General features: G+C 42.3%; 1 protein-coding gene across 4 annotated transcripts in view; it reads left to right on the plus strand.

Annotated features, from left to right (window-relative positions):
* Positions 1-2,922: 2,922 nt before the first annotated feature.
* The window catches only part of LOC123766450 (uncharacterized), a 42,576-nt gene continuing 21,438 nt past the window's right edge, over positions 2,923-24,060 (plus strand). For 2 of the 4 annotated variants that reach the window (XM_069308223.1, XM_069308226.1), the window contains exons 1-7: positions 2,923-3,169; positions 12,437-12,796; positions 13,764-14,411; positions 18,314-18,383; positions 21,041-21,155; positions 21,905-21,949; positions 22,826-22,951. In XM_069308223.1, coding sequence (XP_069164324.1) covers positions 12,773-12,796; positions 13,764-14,411; positions 18,314-18,383; positions 21,041-21,155; positions 21,905-21,949; positions 22,826-22,951 — 1,028 coding nt within the window. In that variant the 5' untranslated portion in view covers positions 2,923-3,169; positions 12,437-12,772. Of the gene's footprint in view, positions 3,170-12,132; positions 12,154-12,436; positions 12,797-13,763; positions 14,412-18,313; positions 18,384-21,040; positions 21,156-21,904; positions 21,950-22,825; positions 22,952-24,060 lie in introns of those variants that run through there. The other 2 variants (XM_069308225.1, XM_069308224.1) reach the window with 2 other exon arrangements.

Below are 24,060 nucleotides of genomic sequence, written 5' to 3' on the forward strand. Positions count from 1 at the left end.
AGAGAGATCAGCGGTAGAACATTCCTACATGAGCCAGAGAGCATGGGCGGGGGATGGTGTGAAAATCCTGGTCCGGCTTCAGTGGAAGCCTCAGGAAACTCTCGTGTGTTCAGTAAACTCCAGGATGCAATCCTTACACCATGTGGTGATCTAGTTGTCTAGAGCGTGGGAACACCCACCGCATAGGTTCGAACCTTCATCACGGCTCCTACGCATTTTCTCATTACTATTAGTAATGGTAATGTCTTCTCACAGATATAATAACATAGGATAAAAGCAAACACTTGTGTATTTGTGAAATTTATAAAAGGAATTTACACCAAGTCTTTCACACTCTCCTGAGTGTGTAATTAGAACGAGACTTACATCTCAACGACTAATAAGGCTGCCATCCTGGGTTCAGTTCTCTCCTTCTTGACCCCCTGACCAGGTCACCACTATTCCCGGCTGATGCTGTACCTGCGGTAATGCCATCTACGGAAATATGATTCAAGTTCAAGTATGTTTATTGAGATAAGAAAGAAATACATCTCAAAGGGATAGAGTAGCTTAGGCTATTTCAATCCCCCCCCCCCCCCTCTCCCCACGTGACCTTCCTGTAATCCTGCTATTCTGGGAACTGGAGTTGTTATTAACAAAAAATTTACTTCAGAGGATAGCTTTACTAGGAAAATGATTCTGAGTGAATTAAAATTAGGTGTCAATAAATAGATAATAATGAAAGCAGTTCCATTAGCCACGTTCCTTAGGGGGTATGGAAAGGGTTACAAGGGACAACAGGCAGATGAACACCACTATTAATAACTCCACTTCCCAGAATAACAGGATTACGGGAAGGTCACATGACCATATTTCCGTGGAAGACATTACTGCAGGTACAATGGGAGACATCTCCCGTCACGCAGGGTGCAGTCGCACCTCCACAGATCTAAAGTATCATCTATTGATACTGGTAATGGCTCAAAAGGGCCTCCACTTACGGGCTATTCATGCCCGTGCCACCTTTTGGGTGGCTTACTCTTCATCAATCTGCAGGTACAGCGTCAGTCGGGGATAGTGGTGACCTGGTCAGGGGGTTATCTTGAGATGATTTCGGGGCTTTTTAGTGTCCCCGCGGCCCGGTCCTCGACCAGGCCTCCACCCCCAGGAAGCAGCCCGTGACAGCTGACTAGCACCCAGGTACCTATTTTACTGCTAGGTAACAGGGGCATAGGATGAAAGAAACTCTGCCCGTTGTTTCTCGCCGGCGCCTGGGATCGAACCCAGGACCACAGGATCACAAGTCCAGCGTGCTGTCCGCTCGGCCGACCGGCTCCCTCGGTCAAGCAGACTGGACCCAGGATGGCAGCTTATTAGACGTTGAGATTTAAGTCTCGTTCTAATCACACACTCAGACGAGTGCGAAAGGCTTGAGAAAGAAAGAATTTAAAGACTTACATAAATTTCACAAACACACGTGTGGGTTTGTATCCTATATTATTATTAACAATATTAGGTCCACAGCATTGATATTTTGATTACTGGCGCCGGAGGTGCGTAGTTTGTCGTGCACCCCATACTCCTGCCCGTTCTCCTAAGGTTCCCAGCGTCAAGAATACAGTAAATTTAAAATGTCTTATCCTAACCTACCAGAGGACCCAAAACAGAAAACGGGACAGTACGTCACTTTCGCGAGCCGCTTCCATTTTCTAGTACGACGATTTTTGTCCTTGTCTAACGCACACGAGCGAAATGCGACGTTCTGTGTAGGAGTACAAGTCATCCTTTGAGTGGTAGTTTATTGTGCGCCCCATACTCCTCCTATGAGTGGTAGTTTATTGTGCACTCCATACTCCTCCTATGAGCGGTAGTTTATTGCGCATCCCAGAGAATTTAAACATAAATTGGACAGTTTAGCGTGTCTAAACTCACAGTTACATTGGTTAGTGGAGCATATCTGAAAATGTACAGCGTCTTAATTGTCTACAGTAATTCAAAGATTTTAAAAAGAATGGAACCACTTGTAACGTAAGTATTTGGGGATATGAATAGTTTCTACCACAATCCGTGTATGGTTGAGTCCACCTACAAAAGTTGTGTATGGAGTTTGCCTCCACCACTCCACAACCCACGAATTAGTTTGTTCCATACATGGATTGTGTATAAGTGTATCTTGAGCTTGTGTGAGCGTCTAAATTGCTTGCAAGATGTATGCCATGGTTGAAACTGTGGACTACTGAGGTGTCAGATTATATGTTAGGATGGGAGTGACGTCAGATATATTGATAACAAGCGGAAGGTGGACTACTGAGGTGTCAGATTATATGTTAGGATGGGAGTGACGTCAGATATATTGGTAACAAGCGGAAGGTGGACTACTGAGGTGTCAGATTATATGTTAGGATGGGAGTGACGTCAGATATATTGGTAACAAGCGGAAGGTAACTCAAATAATAATAATATAGGTTACCACGTTTAACGATGTCTTAAGTATCGTTCCTTAATCCGCTGAAGTGAAAAGTGGCAATTGAACGTCGTATTAAGAGACAGGAACAGTGCTAAGGTGTGAAGGATAGATGAAATTGTTTATGTAATAATCTAAGATGAGGTCTGATAAAGACCTTTTGTGCCCTCTGTAATGCTTTTGCTCTACCGCTCACAGGATGAGTATGGGGTGCACAATAAACTAGCCGCCGAACAATCAAAATCAAATGTTATGCTGACCGTCGGGTGTGACCATAGGCTACCATTCCCTCCCTCCCCACACATCCGGTAACGTTAATATAATCTGTATCACGATAATCTGACGGCATTTACGGAACACAATCTGCGACTGTTGTTATCCGCACATCACCACGAGGAATTACAGGCTGGCTGGCTATCACAGAGGAGTGGTGAAAAGATAAGATAGAGCGGCGAGGCTTGAGTGTTGCTGGGGATGGGGGAGCCACCAGGACGCCGTCTCCAGTTGTTCTTCAACACTGTTGGTGTCCTCAGGCAGCCGCTCCTGCCTGACCACCACCACACCCGACCCTCAGGACACACACACTCTCCTCTTACTGTGGGGGTCTTGTTAGTCTCACGCTTACTATGTGCTCATTATAACACAATTGCTCTCTCGTCTGCATGGCTTAGAAAACAATTAATTAGTTAAGCATATCACACAACGGAATTGTGATATTGAGACCCGGTAAGTACTCATACACTTCAGATTGTCACATTTATTTATATAAATAAAGGTTTGCCTAATTTTTCAAGATGACACATGGGTGGTGTGTGACTGTCATAACCTAGTCGTGGTCGCCCACCTCCCCACCTCTTGCTCTCTCTCGGAAAATGATTATTATGAAGCACCGAAATTGCAAAATAATTCTATGGAAACACGACCTATATTTCAGACCGTGAAAATCGTAGGGGGGTCGATATCTGGGCCATCTCTGTCTGGCCTATGACACTCCCATACCACCCATGTGTCACATGTGAAAGTTGGGTAAAGTTAGCGCCAAGGGTCTGGCCTCATACTTCGGACAGATAAAGATTGTTGTTGATTTATTTAATTGTTCATTCATGACTGTCATTGTTGTTGTTTAAGATTCACTACTTGAAACAAAAAGTTCCAAGTAGCACGGGCTATGGTGAGCCCGTTGTGGGTTTACCTGGCACAGGAGCGGGACTATAACTTGGACTTTGTCAATATTTATTCACGTTACACAAATTTACAAGGTATCTTGTTTATTTAACCCATCACCACAGTGGCATTGATTTACTGTACGTGAAAGTGAGGCAGTAAGAGGTATGCAGGGAGTTAGTGCCTTGTATCAACGTGATGACAGCACTGAGCCAGACAGTATTAGGGGTATGTGGAAGCTGATCAGAATTACGTTTCACCTTTGTAAATGCACATTAATGACACTATGTAAAAGACACATCGAACACTTGATGTAGCATACATAAATCTGTGTATCTATGTATTTACGTATGTAGCTTAGCCTAGCATTTTAAAAGCACTACAATCACCTGTGGTTGATTGTTCAATAAATCCCTGAACTGTATGTTTGACAAATCTCTCACCCTGTCCATGGAGGACAGAAGAAAATGTATATATGCTAGTTAGCATTGTAAATGTGTGGCCACGTCTGTGGTAGAAAATAATAATAATAATAAACAAAAATGTATAAGGGGTTGCAGCCTACTGGCGGGTAGTTGTGTAACTTGTACCGTATGTGTTGGCGATAAGGTCGTTATCTATGTGTTACTAATGTGTCACTCAAGACACTATAGCCTCATCCGTCTCTGGCTTCTGTCTGCAAACTTGGTCAATATATTTCACATTTAACATATATTTAATGTTGTCTAAATCATTAAATTTGGCGCATGATTGTAGATAATTAAGGGGCTCCGGTAGTGCTGTCGGGTTCATCCTCAACGCACAATCGAGCTTTTTTTTCAGCCCCGCTCCTGTGCCAGGTAAGTCCACTACGGGCTCACCATAGCCCGTGCTACTTGGAACTTGTTCCGAGTAGCTGAATCTATAACAACAACAACACAATCGAGAATTCCGGGTTCGAATCCCGGATGGGGCAGAAATGGTTGGGTGTATTTCCTATCACATAATGCCCCTGTTCACCTAGCAGTAAGTAGGTACTCAGGAGTAAGTCAGCTGTTGTGGGGTTGTTGCATCCTGGGCGGGGTCAGTAATTAGACCTTTTCGATATAAGCCTAACGTATATGAATATACTCTGGCTTCCTGTCCCCCGATACAATGAATGATAAATAATTCATTGTAAATTTGGTGATTGTACATAGCTGGTGATGAGGCAAGGCGAGTGGAGCTTATAAGGGCGCCGGTAGCGACTGTGAGAGCACAGTATCTAAGAGTAATGGTAACTCATCACTGAATCAATAGTATCAGTGTTAATTCATCGTTGAATTAATGGTATCAGTGTTAATTCATCGTTGAATTAATGATATCAGTGTTAATTCGTCGTTGAATTAATGGTATCAGTGTTAATTCATCGTTGAATTAATGATATCAGTGTTAATTCAACGTTTCGTGCTGCCCATATACATAGGTTTCAGGTCTAAACGAATCATAACTTTTTACAGTGGTGCTCTCATGGCGTTTGAGAGTCTGAGGAGTTAATGAGCTATCATTATCTGAGTGTTTTAGGGCTGGGCTAGATAAAGCCCTGATAAATGTCAGACTTTGGAGGAATGATATTGTGACCTCAATGTGATAAAGAACATATGTGTTAGGTATGACCGTATGAGCTCCTGTAGCACAGTGGTCTACGTCCTCGACTTCCAACCAAGGGACTTGGGTTCAGTCCCCGGGCATGACAGAAACGATGGCTCGTTTCTTTTCACCTGATGGAACTGTTCACTTAGCAATAAAATAGGCATCCGGGACTAAGACAATTATTGTGGGTTGCATCCCGGGGAAGGTGTGTCCTGTGTCAAGTAAGTCCTTAGCGGGCTCACCATAGCCCGTGCTACTTGGAACTTTTAGTTCCCAGTAGCTGAATCTTAATCTTAATGGCTTAGGGAGGCCTCAATAAGTATAAGTATAGGCTTCCTGTCCCCTGACAACGGGAATCATAAACTCACAAACAAAGCCTAGCTGTTCGGCTACGTTAGTCTCGGCGGTGAAACCAACTGGCAACAGCGATATCGGCAATCATTTGTTTTTTTGGTAACGAAGGGCCAGATTCACGAAGCAGTTACGCAAGCACTTACGAACCTGTGCATCTTTTCTTAATCTTTGGCGGCTTTGTTTACAATTATTAAACAGTTAATGAGCTCCGAAGCACCAGCAGGCTGTTTATAACAATAACAACAATTGATTGGAAAGTTTTCATGCTTGTAAACTGTTTAATAAATGCAACCAAAGCCGTCAAAGATTGAGGAAAGATGTACACGTTGGTAAGTACTTGCGTAACTGCTTCGTGAATCTGGCCCGAAGCTCCCGAGGGAATGAAGAATGGTCTACGGGAGTTACGAGAACATTACGAAGTGAATGACAACATCATAAATAACAATACAGTCCAGGTGAAGGGAACATCATAAATAATTACAAGAAATGATATTCCGATTTTGATGTATGATTATAATGCTCAAGTATATTATAGCTAGCAGCCTATCAAAACTCAACGCAACTGTGGTAGTACAGTTTACCGGAATTAATTACAAATATTTTGCCAAAAAATCGACTTATCCGGCAAAGAAAGTACTCGAGTACTAAAATAATTAAATTTAGCCTTATGTGAATATATATTGTGATCATTACTGGAGCCTCGCCCTCACAAGTGTGTCCACAACCCGTGTTGTGATCATTACTGGAGCCTCGCACTCTCAAGTGTGTCCACAACCCGTGTTGTGATCATTACTGGAGCCTCGCCCTCACAAGTGTGTCCACAACCCGTGTTGTGTTCATTACTGGAGCCTCGCCCTCACAAGTGCGTCCACAACCCGTGTTGTGATCATTACTGGAGCCTCTCACTTTCAAGTGTGTCCACAACCCGTGTTGTGACCATTACTGGAGCCTCTCACTCTCAAGTGTGTCCACAACCCGTGTTGTGACCATTACTGGAGCCTCTCACTCTCAAGTGTGTCCACAACCCGTGTTGTGACCATTACTGGAGCCTCTCACTCTCAAGTGTGTCCACAACCCGTGTTGTGACCATTACTGGAGCCTCTCACTCTCAAGTGTGTCCACAACCCGTGTTGTGACCATTACTGGAGCCTCTCACTCTCAAGTGTGTCCACAACCCGTGTTGTGACCATTACTGGAGCCTCTCACTCTCAAGTGTGTCCACAACCCGTGTTTTGATCATTACTGGAGCCTCTCACTTTCAAGTGTGTCCACAACCCGTGTTGTGTTCATTACTGGAGCCTCGCACTCTCAAGTGTCCACAATCCGTGTTGTGTTCATTACTGGAGCCTCGCACTCTCAAGTGTGTCCACAACCTGTGTTGTGATCATTACTGGAGCCTCGCACTCTCAAGTGTGTCCACAACCCGTGTTGTGTTCATTACTGGAGCCTCGCACTCTCAAGTGTGTCCACAACCCGTGTTGTTGTTGTTAATAATCTTTACAGGTGACGAAATCATTCTCGTAATAGGCACAGTGACGACCAGAAAATTATGAATATGTCATAAAACAGATTTAAGCTTAAATATAATGTATTTTAAGGAACTCGTAGCTAGACCTGAACCCTGGGATTGTGAAGGCCTTCAGTTTACCGGATTTAAACCTAGGATCACTTAGGCCTACTGTTAACCGGATCTGAACTTGGGATTATTTATACTGTATTATTCTCGGGATCTCGACCTGGAATTATGTAGACGTACGATTTACCGGATCTGAACTTGAGATCATGGTAGGCTTTAAACATGCACTAAGGATGCTCTTAAAATTATTGAAGAAACTGTCGTATTAAAGTGCCCTTATCCTAACGTACCAGAGGACCCTAAACAGAAAATGGGACAGTATGTCAATTAGCCGCTTAAATGTTCTAATACGACGGTTTTTGGCATTAGGTAGTGAATACGTCTGAATGCGAGGTTCTATTAGGACAGGTTGAATTATTCATGCGGGAAACATCTTGGTGATGGTGATGGTGAGTAGAGTGACAATGACGTGCAGTGTTGGTGGTGGAGGCTGTGAGGTTCCCCTGTGGTGACCTGAACACAATTTACCACTCGTCAACACTGATGGATAAGTAGTGTATGCTTCTGCTATCTTATCACAGATTAAGGCTGCGACAGGCGAGCCCCGGGGCGCTCTCGCCCATGTTGTAATCCCACCCATGTGTGGACATTAACACATCCTCATGTTTGAGTAGTCATTTACTGAGGAAATATGCCTTAGTGTACATAAGCCATACAGCCCCGCTCCTGTGCCAGGTAGGTCCACTACGGGTTCACCATAGCCCGTGCTACTTGTTACAGCCCCGCTCCTGTGCCAGGTAGGTCCACTACGGGCTCACCATAGTCCGTGCTACTTGTTACAGCCCCGCTCCTGTGCCAGGTAAGTCCACTACGGGCTCACCATAGCCCGTGCTGCTTGGAACTTTTGGTTCCCAGTAGCTGCATCTAAAGCAACAGCAACAGCCTTAGGTATACCCCTTCCCCTCGGGGGCAGGAAACTAGTTCATGGTTGTTGAAGTCCACAGGGTTACCCCATCCATTAACTGTCCAGATTTAACGGTTCCTAACCTGGTAGGTACTAACACAGCGACATATTGTCATTCGCCATACGTCAGTCTGTCGTTGGCATAATACACATGCACGCACACAGTCTTGTACACATGTTAAATTAACCACATATGGGTCTGTCTGTCTCCCATACATCTATCAATCTATCCATCGCCTATCCTTTCATATATCCATCCACCAATATATCCATTCATGTATCTATCCATCCATTTATTCATCCATCTATCCGTCCATCCATTTATCTATTCATTCATGTGTGTGTGTATATATCCATCTATCTTTCTTATGTAAATGATGAGATTGCTCAGGTAAACGGCGGGAGTAAGTTTAAACTTTACAGAGATCCCCCAATTTAATTAAGGACTTTATGAAAGTCGCTTCAGGAAAGGGGTTACATTTAATTTTTTTTAAGCATTTAATTTAGGTGTACCCCGAGCAGCCTATGTCCGTGCCCTAACCCAGATCACATCCCCCTGCAAATTTGGGTGAGGCTAACCCCAATCGTCTGGCTTCCAACTTTGCACAGACAGATAGACACTCTCTCTTATAGTACAGATATGTTTGTCACAAAGATATATATATATATATATATATATATATATATATATATATATATATATATATATATATATATATATATTATATATATATATATATTATATATATATATATATATATATATATATATATATATATATATATATATATATTATATATATATATATATATATATATATATTATATATATATATATATATATATATATATATATATATATATATATATATATATATATATATATATATATATATATAAGGATAAATGTTCTAGGAACTGTTGCTGAATCATCTTTACACACAAAGTAGTACTTCATTTATACGCTAAGGACAATTTAATTCTTAAATCACTACAAACAAATATATTTTCACATTTCATATGACCTACATATATATATATATATATATATATATATATATATATATATATATATATAATATATATATATATATATATATATATATATATATATATATATATATATATATATATATATATATATATATGTTCTTTTTGTGTGCTAGCATCTCTTATCTAATATATCATTGGTTCTTTTCTGGTATATCTGACAAGACGATATACACTAATCAGTCAGTAAGTTGGTTACGTGATACCGACGTGGTTGGGCTGCCTGTTCATGGGTGTATACAAATGTTAAAATAGATGTTTAAACAACGAAAACAAAGGGTCGTGTTAAACGGGAATGTATCTGACTGGAGAAATGTGGTGAGTTGGGGTACCACAGGGGTCCATTTTGGGGCTAACCCGTATGTCAAATACATCAATAACATAGATGAGAATATTACAAAGCACATCATTAGATTTGCAGATGACACTTAAGATCTATTGCAAAGTTGGAAGTGAAAATGATATTGAGGCTTACAAAGAGATCTATATGAACTCCACAAATGGTCAGAAGACTGGCAAATGCTTTTTAATATCGATAAATGAAAGACCTTGCATGTGGGGTATAACAACTTATGCCACAACTACTAAATTAATAACACCACATTGCAGCAGATTGATGAAGAAGAGGACCTTGGAGTCGGAATCCATCATTCACTGAAAGTTGTACAATTGGGAGCGGAACTAAAAAAATAAAAGCTTTTCAAACCCTAGGAATAATCAAGCGTTAATCAAGTAACTTTAAGGAAAAGAAGGTAGTTATTCAATTGTATAAATCCCTGGTGCGCCCCCACCTGTATTATTGTATCCATACATGGAGACCTCATCTTCAGAAAGACAGCTGCGTTGGCGAAAGCTCAACACAGGGCAACAAAAATCATTCCAGAGCAAAGTCAACTCTCAAAACAGGAACGGTTGAGGGCCACAGAGCTAACAACACAACAAACCAGGCATGACAGGGCGGATCTCATCGAAACTTAAACTACTGAACAAATTGGAAGATGTTGATACGGACAATTTATTCAAAAGCTCAGATGTAACACAAACAAGGAGCAACGGTTTCAAGCTCAACAAGCCACAATGTTGGACTGAAAACAGGAGATGCTTTTCACTCACAGGGTTCTAAACCCATGGAACCTCCTACCCGCAGAAACCATAAATCCCAAAATAAGACAGGGAAAAAGATTGCTAGTTGACTGTATTTTCCTAAATTGTTAAAAAAGCATTTGACACGTCGTCATGAAAGCCTGGTATACAAGATGTAGACGCAGGCTGGGATAAATAATTGGGAAAATGCTGAACTGAGTAAGGGAGTACTTGAACGGCAAAAACAGTAACAGAGAGAATTCAATTTCTTTCTTTATTATGCACCCCATACCCATCCCGTGGGCGGTGGTGTAAAGGATTACAGAGGCAAGTTTCGAACAGGAGGAATGTAACGAGTGGGGTCCCAATGTATGTAATGTAGTGATGACAAGATTTGGTCATCGGACCGCTGGTGTTTCTAATTAATGTGAACGACCTACCCGAGGGAGTGAGCTAGTACATGTCAATGTTCGCAGATGACGCAAAGCTGATGATGAATGTGAAATCAGATGAGGCTTGCAGGAAGTTATATGAGGACCTTAACAAACTCCAGATGGCAAATAAGTGGTTACTGCAATTCAATCCCAACAAGTGCAAGATAATGAAGATGGGAAATTGAGAAAGGAGACCAGGAAGTATCTACACCATAAGGGGAAGGCAACTACAGGAATCGGAAAGAGAGAAAGATTTGAAAGTGGATATAATTCCAACACTCACGCCAGAGGCACACGTAACAAGGTTACATTGGCAATATATGAGACGCTTGACACACATTATAAAACTCTTTTAGAAACCTAAATCAAGAGTCCTTCAAGGCAATTTACACAACATTTGTTAGACGAATACTGGACTATGCAGCACCGAAATGGAATAAGCAATTTGTGAGGCATAAAACCCAAATTGAAAAGCAGAAGTTTGCAACAAGATTGGTGCCAGAGCTAAGAGGGTTAAGCTACGAGAAAAAACTAACCCGCTAATGGAATTTCGCAATCCTAGAGAACAGAAGAAACAAATGAGAAATGATCACATTATGCAAGTTATTAAGAGGAATAAACAAGTTGGACAAGGGCAACATCTTTAAATTAAAAGTAAGACGAAAGGAGTGGAAGCTGGAAACGCAAATGAGCCGAAGAAATGTAAGGAAATACTCGTACTCTGCACGGGTTGACAAGTGCAATACACTGAAAAGTTGTGGAAGCCACCTCCATCCACAACTTTAAGGATAGATTCGACAAGGAATTAGAACATTAGGACTGTTAAATTACAATGCTACAGTTGCAGGCGATGAGTCACAATAACGTGGCTAAAGTATGATGACCAGACCACACACTAGACGGTGAAGGGACGACGACGTTTCGGTCCATCCTGGACCATTCTCAAGTCGATTGAGAATCGTCCAGGACGGACCGAAACGTCGTCGTCCCTTCACCTTCTAGTGTGTGGTCTGGTCATCAATGCGACAGTCGCTAGTGTCAGAAGGTGGGGCGTAATTAAACAGCTAGACCTCACGCTCTCGTAGACACTGACAGGGAAGTATTGATATAGTCTCCACGAGATCCTACGTCACCTGTACTATCAGTGACAGCTGGCATTAGTTATCACTGTATTGCTCTAACCGGTTCCTGTATCATAATATTTGTCCAGCTAATATTCGTCTGTCACATACGAACATTAGCACATACAAATCACTGAGGCTATTTCTACATTTGCCGTGTTAACTTCCATATGTAATTAATCACGGCTTTCGTTTTTTTATTCAAATTACTTTCAGATTTCATTTGAATTTGTTATACTATGTCATGGAATGCTTTTCAGAATCCTTTCTTAAGCCAAAACTGGGGATAGCAACCGAACCTGTGCTTTGGAAAGGTCATTTGTATATCCTAGTGCGTCGCGAATTCTTATTTGGGTTAGTACAATCAGCTGTCTGATGTTGTATAGGCTTTTACTGTGCATACTCCAGTTGTGCATTCCTCAATTGTGGATACACTAACTGGATACCAAACTATGGCCATTTAAATTTAAATATCTAGAGGTGCAGTTTTAAGGAGTCATATAAAGCATCAGTCAATTTTAGATGAAGATTTTTTTGTTTACCTGTCGCAAACTTATTTATTTATGTTGTCATTGACACAAAAGCATGTTAGCTGCCATACTTAGTGTAACGTTGATCTTTCCCCTGCCTCTTACAGCTGTGTTGGGGACTCGAGTCTGAAGACTGGTCTGTGTAGCGGCGTTAGCAAGGGGAACCAATAAGAAGCAGCCTCAGGACACAGGTCCGTGGAGCGGCGGCAGCAGCAAGGCGTCAGGAGACAGGTCAGAGGAGAGGAGGAAACAGCAGGGAGCAGTGTTCGGAGACAGGTTTGTGGAGAGGCGTCAGCAGGAGTCAGAAGCAGGCGTCCGTTAACACTACTGCTGAGGTGTCAGCGTGAGGGAAGATGTCAGCGTGAGGGAGGGGGACTTGTCAGGCTCTGGCAGCGTGGGAGCCTCCTCACACTGGCCTCACTTTTCCCGCGGGAGCCGCTGTTATGGACAGCTTTCGGAGTCCCCAGGTGTGTACTCGCTTTTTATTTGTATTTATTTGCAGTGAGTTTGCTCTAACTCCTGGACCTCACCTCTTACCCGTTAATAAACTACTGTGATGCCTCCCAAATCTCACGGTTTTGTCCATATTTAAATCATCACTATTTCAGAGGAAACAGGTGGGCAAAGGTTAAATGGAACCAACTCAGAGCTGGAAGCCATTGCTAGTGGAGTGCCCTAGGTCTCTGCCCTGGGATCTCTGTTGTTTAACATAAATATTCCTGATTTAGACACAAGATTCAAAAGCAAAATTAACAAATTTGCAGATGACATCAAAATAGAGCGGGGAAATAAAATCAGAAGAATATACAGATGCAGTTTAACTGAATTGTATTTATTTATGAATACACAAGAATGTACATTGGGTTTATCAGAGTACATTGATGTTTTTACATTCTTGTAAAGCCACTAACTCGCATAGCGTTTCGGGGCAGGTTCTTAATCCTATAGATGGCTGAGAAACGGTGTTCGAAGCCTAGGACATTATAATATTGCAAGATATCATTTGGACAATTTGAAAATTGACGAACTTTAACAAAAATAGTGATCTGATTGTCATAACTAGAAGTGATCTAAATCAGTTAAATCATTAACATTTAATGGCATAATGTTTCAATTATTTCACTTAGAGTATTGTTGAAATCCTGTCGCAAATCTTGGCTAACTGTACCAGTCTGTACTCACGTCATCTTGGGTATAATTGGGTTTATATATATATATATATATATATATATATATATATATATATATATATATATATATATATATATATATATATACATATGTATATATATATATATATATATATATATATATATATATATACATATGTATATATATATATATATATACATATATATATATATATATATATATATATATATATATATATATATATATATATACATATACATACGGTGTTTACCCTTGCTACAGGACACAGCGGCGTTGCTGGATGTGGCTTATGTCATCCGCTTCGGTCACTTCCCCAGCGATGACGGCCCTCATAACGGACTCAAGACCTCACACCTGACTACCTCACATCCGCTTCTAGAGACTACCGACATTTCTCCCTCCCCTGTGCACAGTATTGCCAGTGATGATAACAACCCTTTCTCTGATGAGAGTCTCTTTATCGAGGATCAGAATCCATTTACTGATGAGCCAAACTCCTCAGTCGATGATACAAATCCCTTTACGGAGGACGATAGTCAGGCTTCCCCCACCAGAGAGTCAAGTCCCAAACCTGACGATGATTACCCGCCGCAAACGTCACCGGCAAGAGAGAGGAGTAGCCCCATGTCAGCTAGCGCCTCCCCGTCCACACCGCCATCGCCAGCCACCCCCACCTTCCCCACACCGCCATCGCCAGCCACCCCCACCTTCCCCACACCTCCATCGCCAGCCACCCCCACCACCCCCACACCTCCATCGCCAGCCACCCCCACACCTCCAGCAGGAGCGTCTAGGACGCTGGAGATCAGCGGCGTCTCCCGAGCCCATGTCATGGAGGTCATCACTCAGGCGTTCAACGTGACCCGTCTGGACCTTCGACGCTTGGTGGAGGACATTGGTAATAGCAAGGTTAGTTGTGCTGTGAATGAATAGTTGTTCGATGAGGGTTCGAACTTAGGTCTAGGATGATCCCAGACGCACCTTAATCGACTGCGCCACGACACGGTGAAGAGAATTGCAACCGGGAGTGCTACTGCACTTACACGGATCCCGCAGTCTCTCCGAGACACAAACTGGAGTTTTACACAATTTCCCCCATGCACTCGGGCTCTGTCAACAAGCTGAGTCCATCACCCAAGATCAGCTGTGTCTCGGAGAGACTGCGGGATCCGTGTGAGGGTAGTAGCACTCCCGGTTGCAATTCTTTTCACCATGTCGTGGCGCAGTCGATTAAGGCGCGTCTGGGATCATCCTGGACGTAAGTTCGAACCCTCATCACGGCCCTTGTAGATTTATTCATTTGATATATCACGCTGTTGTGATTTCTGTGTTTATTAGTTGTGCTGTATTCACTTGCTATAGTCAACACAGGATATATATTTTAGCAGGTAATTTCTTTTTAATCCAGAGTGGCACATGATTGCTCTGAAGTAATATATTCTGGCGATCAGTTTCGTAACACAAAAAATATATCTATAGATACTATTTACGGGGTTGGATAACTTTCGACTAGATTACGCGCGCTTTATGAATACACAGCCTTTAGATATTATCTTAGCATTTTTTTGCTATGTTATTATGGACCCCCATGTCCATCGTGTGGGCAGTAGCAGTTAGTTTATAGACAGATAAGGAAAGTGACAGTCACACGAAGGTGCTCCCATCAGATATATAATCGCTAGGCACCTGTCAGGCTTGACAACCTGTGTGGTAAGGAGGCGCCTTACATTATTACCTTTGTGATTACTTATCAGACCCGCAAGTGGGGCTCTGAGGCCATCACCCAAGATCAGCTGATGGCAACCTCTGTGACTGTGTATCAGCTGGGATTGTGTGTCAGCTGGGATTGTGTGCCAGTTGGGATTGTGAGCCAGCTGGGATTGTGCCAGCTGGGATTGTGTGCTAGCTGGGATTGTGTGCCAGCTGGGATTGTGTGCCAGCTGGGATTGTGTGCCAGCTGGGATTGTGAGCCAGCTGGGATTGTGTGCCAGCTGGGATTGTGTGCCAGCTGGGATTGTGTGCCAGCTGGGATTGTGTGCCAGCTGGGATTGTGAGCCAGCTGGGATTGTGTGCCAGCTGGGATTGTGTGCCAGCTGGGATTGTGTGCCAGCTGGGATTGTGTGCCAGCTGGGATTGTGAGCCAGCTGGGTTTGTGTGCCAGCTGGGATTGTGTGCCAGCTGGGATTGTGTGCCAGCTGGGATTGTGTGCCAGCTGGGATTGTGTGCCAGCTGGGATTGTGTGCCAGCTGGGATTGTGAGCCAGCTGGGATTGTGTGCCAGCTGGGATTGTGTGCCAGCTGGGATTGTGTGCCAGCTGGGATTGTGTGCCAGCTGGGATTGTGAGCCAGCTGGGTTTGTGTGCCAGCTGGGATTGTGTGCCAGCTGGGATTGTGTGCCAGCTGGGATTGTGAGCCAGCTGGGTTTGTGTGCCAGCTGGGATTGTGTGCCAGCTGGGATTGTGTGCCAGCTGGGATTGTGAGCCAGCTGGGATTGTGTACTCTACCACCCCATTCCTTTTTTTCATTAGCATACAATTTCTTCATGTACCTCATCTTTTACTGATGGTCTCAACTCGTCAATCGAGGTCTTGGCTGACATGCTATTTTGCACTCTTCTCAACGCCATCAAGTCCTATCACGTTCACATCACCACTTCTTTCATTATTACTGCTTTCATCACTTCTTCTCATTAGACGTTGAAGGTACTCTCTCCTCCACTTGTAGTCTCCTGTTCACCATTTAACACTGCACCATCTCTATTGACCCGTCTATCAGTCTCCCTCCTGCACTTCTTTCTTTTCAAAATAGCTTTCTGTTTTCTGAATTATTTTTTTAATTTGTTCTCACTATCTCCCTATTCTCTCTCTTTTTGTTCTACTTAACTAATCATTTCACATGCCTTTTGCTCTTTTTATACCTTCTGTTTTTTCTTTCGTTCACTTTCTGTCAATAAAAATGCACTACTTTATCTTATCGTGAAGAATTCGTGCCACTTAACCTCCTTCAAGTTGATCCTCACATTCCCTGTGTGGAACTGTTCACTTGGTGTTCTTCACTGAACATTTCTTGTATACGTCTCACGTGGAACTTCATATGTTCAGAGCCTCTTTCTCCAAGATCACTATCACTTTCGTCTATGTTGTTATTCATCTACCGGTTCTCTTCCAGTCAACTGTTATTCTTTCACCTTTCGTATCCTTGTAAGATACGATCAAACTCATCCTATACGATCCAATCCAAATACATCCAATACGATCCATCCAAACTTACCATCATTTTTACCATCCAAACCATCATCATACGATCGTATGAAAGCATGAAACATACGATCAAACTTGTAAGAAACTCAGTGAACACAGCAGTAAAATGTAATCAGACGAACCTCCCAGAATTGTTCTCTCTCAATCCCTGACCGTCCAAGTGGTTGGGCACCATTCCTTCCCTCCCCGCGTCCCATCCTAAATCCTTATCCTGACCCCTTCCCAGTGCTATATAGTCGTAATGGCTTGACGCTTTCCCCTGATTGTCCCAGGGCAGACCACCATGCCATCATCATCATCATGGGAGACCATTATAAAGGGGAGACCATTATTATCGCCCTACCCTCCCTTAGGGCCATAATAATAATAATAATAATAATAATAATAATAATAATAATTAATTATTATTATTAAATATAAAAATAATAATTATTATTATTATATTTATAAATAATACAATTTATTATTATTTGCAAGAGATAGAGCGGAGAAAATTATTATTAACAAATATAGATAATGTGTCAAAGTGAAATAAAGTTTTGCTGAGCCCTTCAATACAGGCCACGTTTCGGGCCAGTATAAAAACCTTATTGTTAACATTGTTTAAAGGTTAAAAACCTTATTGTTAACATTGTTTAAAGGTTAAAAACCTTATTGTTAACATTGTATAAGGGTTAAAAAAAACTTATTGTTAACATTGTTTAAATTCAAATTATTATGAATTATAAGATTTGTACAAATGAGCGTGACGCTTGAAAGCAATATCCCAGCACGGCTTGTACAGATATATCTGGCTACACTGCTTTTCGTTAAATGCACTCCAACCACTTGCACTGTCGGTACAGTGGCGACCTAACTTCCTGCAGGCCAACATTCGATTCCCACTGGTCCAAGTAGGTGGGTGTCGTTTCTCCATTCCACCCCCCCATACCCCCTATTTTATCCCTATGCAATAATGAGGGTCCCGGTTGTACAGTTGGGTTCTTTCTCGACTCACAATCGAGATTTCCGGGTTCGAATCCCGGGAGGGACAGAAATCGATGGGTACATTTCCTTTCACCTTATGCATCTGTTCACCTAGCAGTGAGTAGGTACTCGGGAGTTAGTCAACTTGTTGTGGGGTTGTCTCCTGGGCGGGGTCAGTAATGCGGCCTTGGAGGGGGGGGGGGATATATTCATACTTCATATGAATATGAATATTCATATGAAGTATGAATATTCATATTCATACTTCAGAGTGTATGAATACACTCTGGCTGCCTGTCCCCCGACACTAATGAATTATGAACATTATTAAATCTAGTCATACTGACTTTGCACTTTTCCTTCATAATGTCTTTTCCTTGCTACAGTGAGGACTAGGCTAGAGCGTACTGTACATATTGGCTTAAATACTGATGACTTGTGTTGTCCATATAGAATCGAGAATAAGGTTTACCACGGAGAAGTGTTATATGTGTGTGTGTGTAGCGACGTGACCGTTACCAACCATGTTATAACCTTGAGTGTTTACAGTATGGCATCATGGAACACGTGTAATGTGCTCCCGCAGGAGGTGCCGGCGGTGGAACTGATGCTGGAGGAGATAAGAACGGAAGGCCTCGCCCTGGAGCACACTACAGGTAAGTATTCTGGCTGTGTTGTTGGTGGTGTGTTCTCAACCCAACGGCTGCTGTACCTAGTGGCTGTACTAACACACTAACACCTAGTGTTAGTGTGTTGCTGTACCCAGCTGTTGTTGTCTTGCTGTACCTAACTGCTGTTGGTGCTCTGCTGTACTCAAATTTAAATTTTTAAAATTTTGCCCCGAGGGGCGAGTTTATTGGGCAGCGCCACTCATCTTGGGAGTGGATATACCGCCATAGCAGCATGTACAACACTCCCCAATAGGAAGAAAACCCGCTGGGTTGTTCATCCTGTCACTTGTACCCAGACACAGCTGGGACTTGCTTAACTGTCTCAAGTGAACAGCTCCTCAAACAAGAAGATTAACATCTATCAACCCTTAAAAGCTTACGTACTCAATTAGTGATGTGTTCATGTACAGTTAAATTTGTATGTTTTACTATGTCCATTAACATTTGCACTTCCCTATATTATTTAGCAGGGTCGATATTCAGCTCCTGGTCCCAATTTTTCTAGCTGTCGGTCATCTGAAAGGCTGAGACCTTTCTACATTTTATCGGTACAAGTGCACTTGATAAATGCTTCCTCAAGTTCCCGCGACTCATTTCAGTACCCAGTGTTCTTCAGTGTTCTTGCTACACGTATAAATGGAAGCTCTGATACCGTTTGTGAATGGAGTACCGCAAGGTTCTATTTTAGGGTCAATGCTTTTTTTTCGTAACAGACATCAACGCCGTATATGGCAACACTTCGAGTTAACAGACAACACGACAATCTACGGGAAGTTGGGAAATGAAAACGATAATGATGCATTGCAAGACGATCAACGTCATGTCTAAAAATATTTAAAAATGAACAAATGTTCTTCATTATTTAAAATGCAAGACATTACGAATATGGCATAACAATATAGACCATAATAACCGCATTAAAAGCACGACCATAGATTTAATAAAAAAAATCTCTTAATCACTGAAACCTGCTCAGCAAATTTGAGTTACGATAAAAAAAAAGCCAATCAAACTTTAACTTTAAGTTAGACAGAGTGGCTACTGAGGTGTACAAATGTGGCCCCTCTCCATCTGGACTATGTCTAAGCATGCAGACCGCACCTTCTAAAAACATAACTAGTGGAAAGTATTTTCACGCACAGCGACAAAAATAATTCCAAGACTAAATCAACTCTCACCAGGAACGACTGAGGGTCTCAGAACTAAGAACACTTCAGACCAGAGGGCAGCAGCTCCAGGTGTAACAAGCCGATTGATTGATTGATTGATGAAGATTAAACCACCCAAGAGGTGGCACGGGCATGAATAGCCCTTAGCAAATAGTCACAGTGTGGGACGGGAAACAGATGTCTTTACCCACTGGGCAATAAACCCACACAATCACCTACCCACCGAAACCTAAATGCTGAAGACAGTAATCTAATTCAAAATATAGCCATACAAATCCTCAGGAAATATGGGGGAGCTTGAACAACCCGCCGGCTTCCTGTCCCTAACTAGGTGCCACTAAATGTAAAAAGCACTCTATACGGGGAATAGGAGCTAGGATATGTATGGGGACAAGGAGCTAGGATATGAAGATAGTGTGAATGAATGGTGCACAACCACCTGGACCCCTTGGAATGACGGCCCTTAGGTAAATTCAGGCAAATATTATCCACGACCTAAGTATCTTGTATGTTTCAGCCATGTCACCTCTAATTTTCCTTTCTCCCAGAAATGTTAAGCCCTCCCAGCCTATATTCATGCCTAAGTTCAATCACTTCTGGGACTAATCTTGTTCAAAACAACAAGTTTGCTTCATGTTTTAATTGATGTGTCATAAGATGAGGACTCCAGCCTGGCCATGCTAATTTTTGAGCTGTTGTTTCATTCTTCAGGCTCTTAAATGTTTCACAGGTTCTCATACACCGCTGATATTATTCTCTTTACATTTACCTTCCTACTATTTTTGATTTACCCGGTAGTGCTTTTTCAGGGTTGATACAGTCAGATACTTAGACAAGAAACAATTTTAAATCGAGTATTTGGCTGAAGAACAGTTCATTTAATATGTGAAAGGCAAGATTACTCAGTCGGGCCTACTTCAAGTTCAAGTATGTTTATTGAGATAAGCAAGAAATACATCTCAAAGGGATAGAGTAGCTTAGGCTATTTCTACCCCCCTACTTGGGCCTACTAATGTCTTCCAGGAGCAACAGTAGATTTAATTATTTAAAATACATAATAAAAAATAAATAAAGGAGAGAACGTAATATCAAAATATTCTAATAATAAAAATGGGAATGGGGTGAGGTAAATATATATTAATTTATTGTCCCCGTGGCGCAGTGGTAAGACACTCGCCCGGCGCTTCGCGAGCACTTTGGCCTGGGTTTGTATCCTGGCCGGGGAGGATTAACTGGGCGCCAATCCTTAACTGTAGCCTCTGTTCACCCGGCAGTAAATGGGTATCTGGTTAAACGATTTGGCGGGTCGTATTCCGGGGAAAATGAATATTAAGGACCTGCCTGAAACGTTATGCGTTCTAGTGGCTTACAAGAATGTAATAGCTCTTGTTTATATAAGTAAAATAAAATAAAATAAAAATTATTATGCAAAATGAAAACATGAGTGCAATATTTGTTTACGTTTTCCCCAAGCAGACAGTCCCTCGCCACCAGTGGTGTTCGTGCGAGCTGTGATGGGAGGCGAGGGGCGCTTCACCACCTTCAGCAGCACCTCCGCCACCAAGGTCACCCACAACACTCTCACAATGTACGTGTTCTCAACTGCCCATAACCTGTCCTCTTTAAAAGAACGTCGCTTTTGGCCGTTTGCCCGTATGGCCGAATATGGACGTAATTTGAAAATAAAAAAAAATGAATATAAATTTCGGATTGTTTTTATCAACAACAGTAAGTTAAGGGTCCTCTGGTAGGTTAGGTGGGCAGGAAATTCTCATAAAGTTTCAAAACGTTATGAAAAACGTTAATGGAAAGTTGCCTCTTCTAAGCTTGCCGAGTAAGCCGGGCGACTCAAACAGAAAACGAACAGTACGTCACTTTTGTGAGTCGATTTAATTTCAAATTACGTCCAAATTTGGCCATAGTGCGCATACCAGCGAAAAGCGACGTTATTTTTAAGAGGACGGGTTGTTGGCGCAGTCCATCCTCGTCTTGCGAGCGCGGCGCAAAAATATTTCAGAGAGAACAACGTTCTTGCTCAGACCCCACAGGGTAGACTCTGATAATGTTAGATCATACTTATTTTTATATGAATACTCACCCCCTTATTTGATTTATCTGTTTCATACAAAATAATGGGTGCATAATAAGAATCTAATTGACCTGGGTTCAGTCTATTGTGATTCTATTATTTGACATGAGATAAATGAATGTTCAAGGAAAATGTTCCGCTTATTACCTAAAGATTACATTAAGGAAAAGATGAATTACTGTTTTGTAACCAACTTTGGTTCTTTTACTAAACTTTGATCAGTATTAATATGGTGACATGACTTACAGGGGCGTGAAGAACATGTACACAGAGACGCTGCTGCTTGAGGTCTGGTGAGTACAAACTCCTCTTACTCTTAGTGAGTACAAACTCCTCTTACTCTTAGTGAGTACAAACTCCTCTTACTCTTAGTGAGTACAAACTCCTCTTACTCTTAGTGAGTACAAACTCCTCTTACTCGTAGTGAGTACACACTCCTCTTACTCTTAGTGAGTACAAACTGCTCTTACTCGTAGTGAGTACAAACTCCTCTTACTCTTAGTGAGTACAAATTCCTCTTACATTGAGCACGGACTCCTCCAACTGTCAGTGAGTACAACTTCTCCCTCACTCTTACCATATTTACATTCTCTGACTATTGGTATCAAGTCCTGTAGTATGATACAATACAATACAATACAATTTTATTTAGGTAAGGTACATACATACAATAAATATTTACAAGGATTGTTTAACTTATAGATATAGCTAGTACATACAATGCCTAAAGCCACTATTACGCAAAGCGTTTCGGGCATATAGCCTTAGCATCTTCTTAAATGAAACCAATAAACAGTTTTTACTCTTCCCCTCTCCTCTCTCACCTGTACATCTATAGCATCACACATTGACAAAGATTGGCAATAGGTTAATTACTCATCTTCGAGAATATTCGGAAGACCTGGCTTGTATGTGTATCTCCCCCCCCCCCCCGGTATATGCAGAAGCCCTGACTTGATATGCAGGCGATGAGTCACAATAACGTGGCTGAAGTATGTTGACCAGACCACACACTAGAAGGTGAAGGGACGACGACGTTTCGGTCCCTTCACCTTCTAGTGTGTGGTCTGGTCAACATACCCCTGACTTGATCATTGCTAAGTTAGTGGACATGTTGTGTTGTTACGGTGGTGACCAGGACAAGGCATAAGGAGTGTGGCGTGTTACAGGAAGGCTGGGATCCCGGCCGTGGTGGAGGAGGCCCAGACCAGCCCCGTTATGGACATCCTCGGTCGCCTCATCATCAAAAGCATCAGGAACAGGAGAGATAAAGCCAACGCTTCGGCTTCCTCCAGGTAAGTTCCCACAGTTGTTAAACCAACATGTTCTTAAGATGCCTTAAGTAGGTACCAAGCACTTATTTACTAATATCCATATTGGGTGGGGTTATATGGGCAACATGTTCATACAAATCAGGTGCATAAATTCATGTTCAACTGCACAATACTTGGAATTTCTTTAAATAATAACTGGTTTTAGCCGAAATTTGCCCGAAATACTATGCGTATTAGTGGTTTTAGGTACTGTATGTACTAGCTCTATCAATAAATCCAACATTATGTTTGTAACTCATCTTCTATATATGTACTTTTACCTAAATTTGAATTTGAATTTGGTGAAGATATGGCCGGTACACGGTGAGAAGGTGAGGTCCAGGTCTAAGGTGTAGAGATGTGTGAGGATATTACAGGGCAACGGTCAAGTGACATATAATGAACCTGAAGTGTAATGTTAACATTTAGCAGAATGGGAGTTAGGTGTAGGAGAGGGGGAACTGGAGACTGTTAATGATGGAGATGGTGGGAGTGTTGGGGGAGATGGTGGGAGTGTTGGGGGAGATGGCGGGAGAGTTGGGGGAGATGGTGGGAGAGTTGGGGGATATGGTGGGAGAGTTGGGGGAGATGACGGGAGTGTTGGGGAGATGGTGGAAGTGTTGGGGGAGATGGTGGGAGTGTTGGGGAGATGGCGAGAGTGTTGGGGAGATGGCGGGAGTGTTGGAGGAGTTGAGGAGTGTTGGAGGAGTTGAGGAGTGTGCGAGGAGCGTGATCACGTGCACTGTCCTGGGAAATGTCAGCCAAGCTAGTGACTGTCATCACGGTGAGGGAGGGGGGAGGGAAGGGGGGGGGGTCACGTGTTGTGTATACACACTGACAGTACTGGAGATAAAACAAGAACATTGTTAAATAATATTTGCATTTATTATAGTTTATCTTTTTCTTGAATTATTTGATATGTTATTTCCTAAACCTTGGCGTCACAGATGGCGGCTCACGTGAGCAGTTCAGTAGTGAGCAGGAGGAGGCATCAACTCAACTATCAGGGGAAAGCGCCAAGCCATTATGACTATATAGCACTGGGAAGGGGTCAAGATAACGATTTGGGATGGGACGGGGGGAAGAAATGG

This window comes from Procambarus clarkii, chromosome 62 (assembly GCF_040958095.1).
Source record: "Procambarus clarkii isolate CNS0578487 chromosome 62, FALCON_Pclarkii_2.0, whole genome shotgun sequence".
NCBI lineage: Eukaryota > Metazoa > Arthropoda > Malacostraca > Decapoda > Cambaridae > Procambarus > Procambarus clarkii.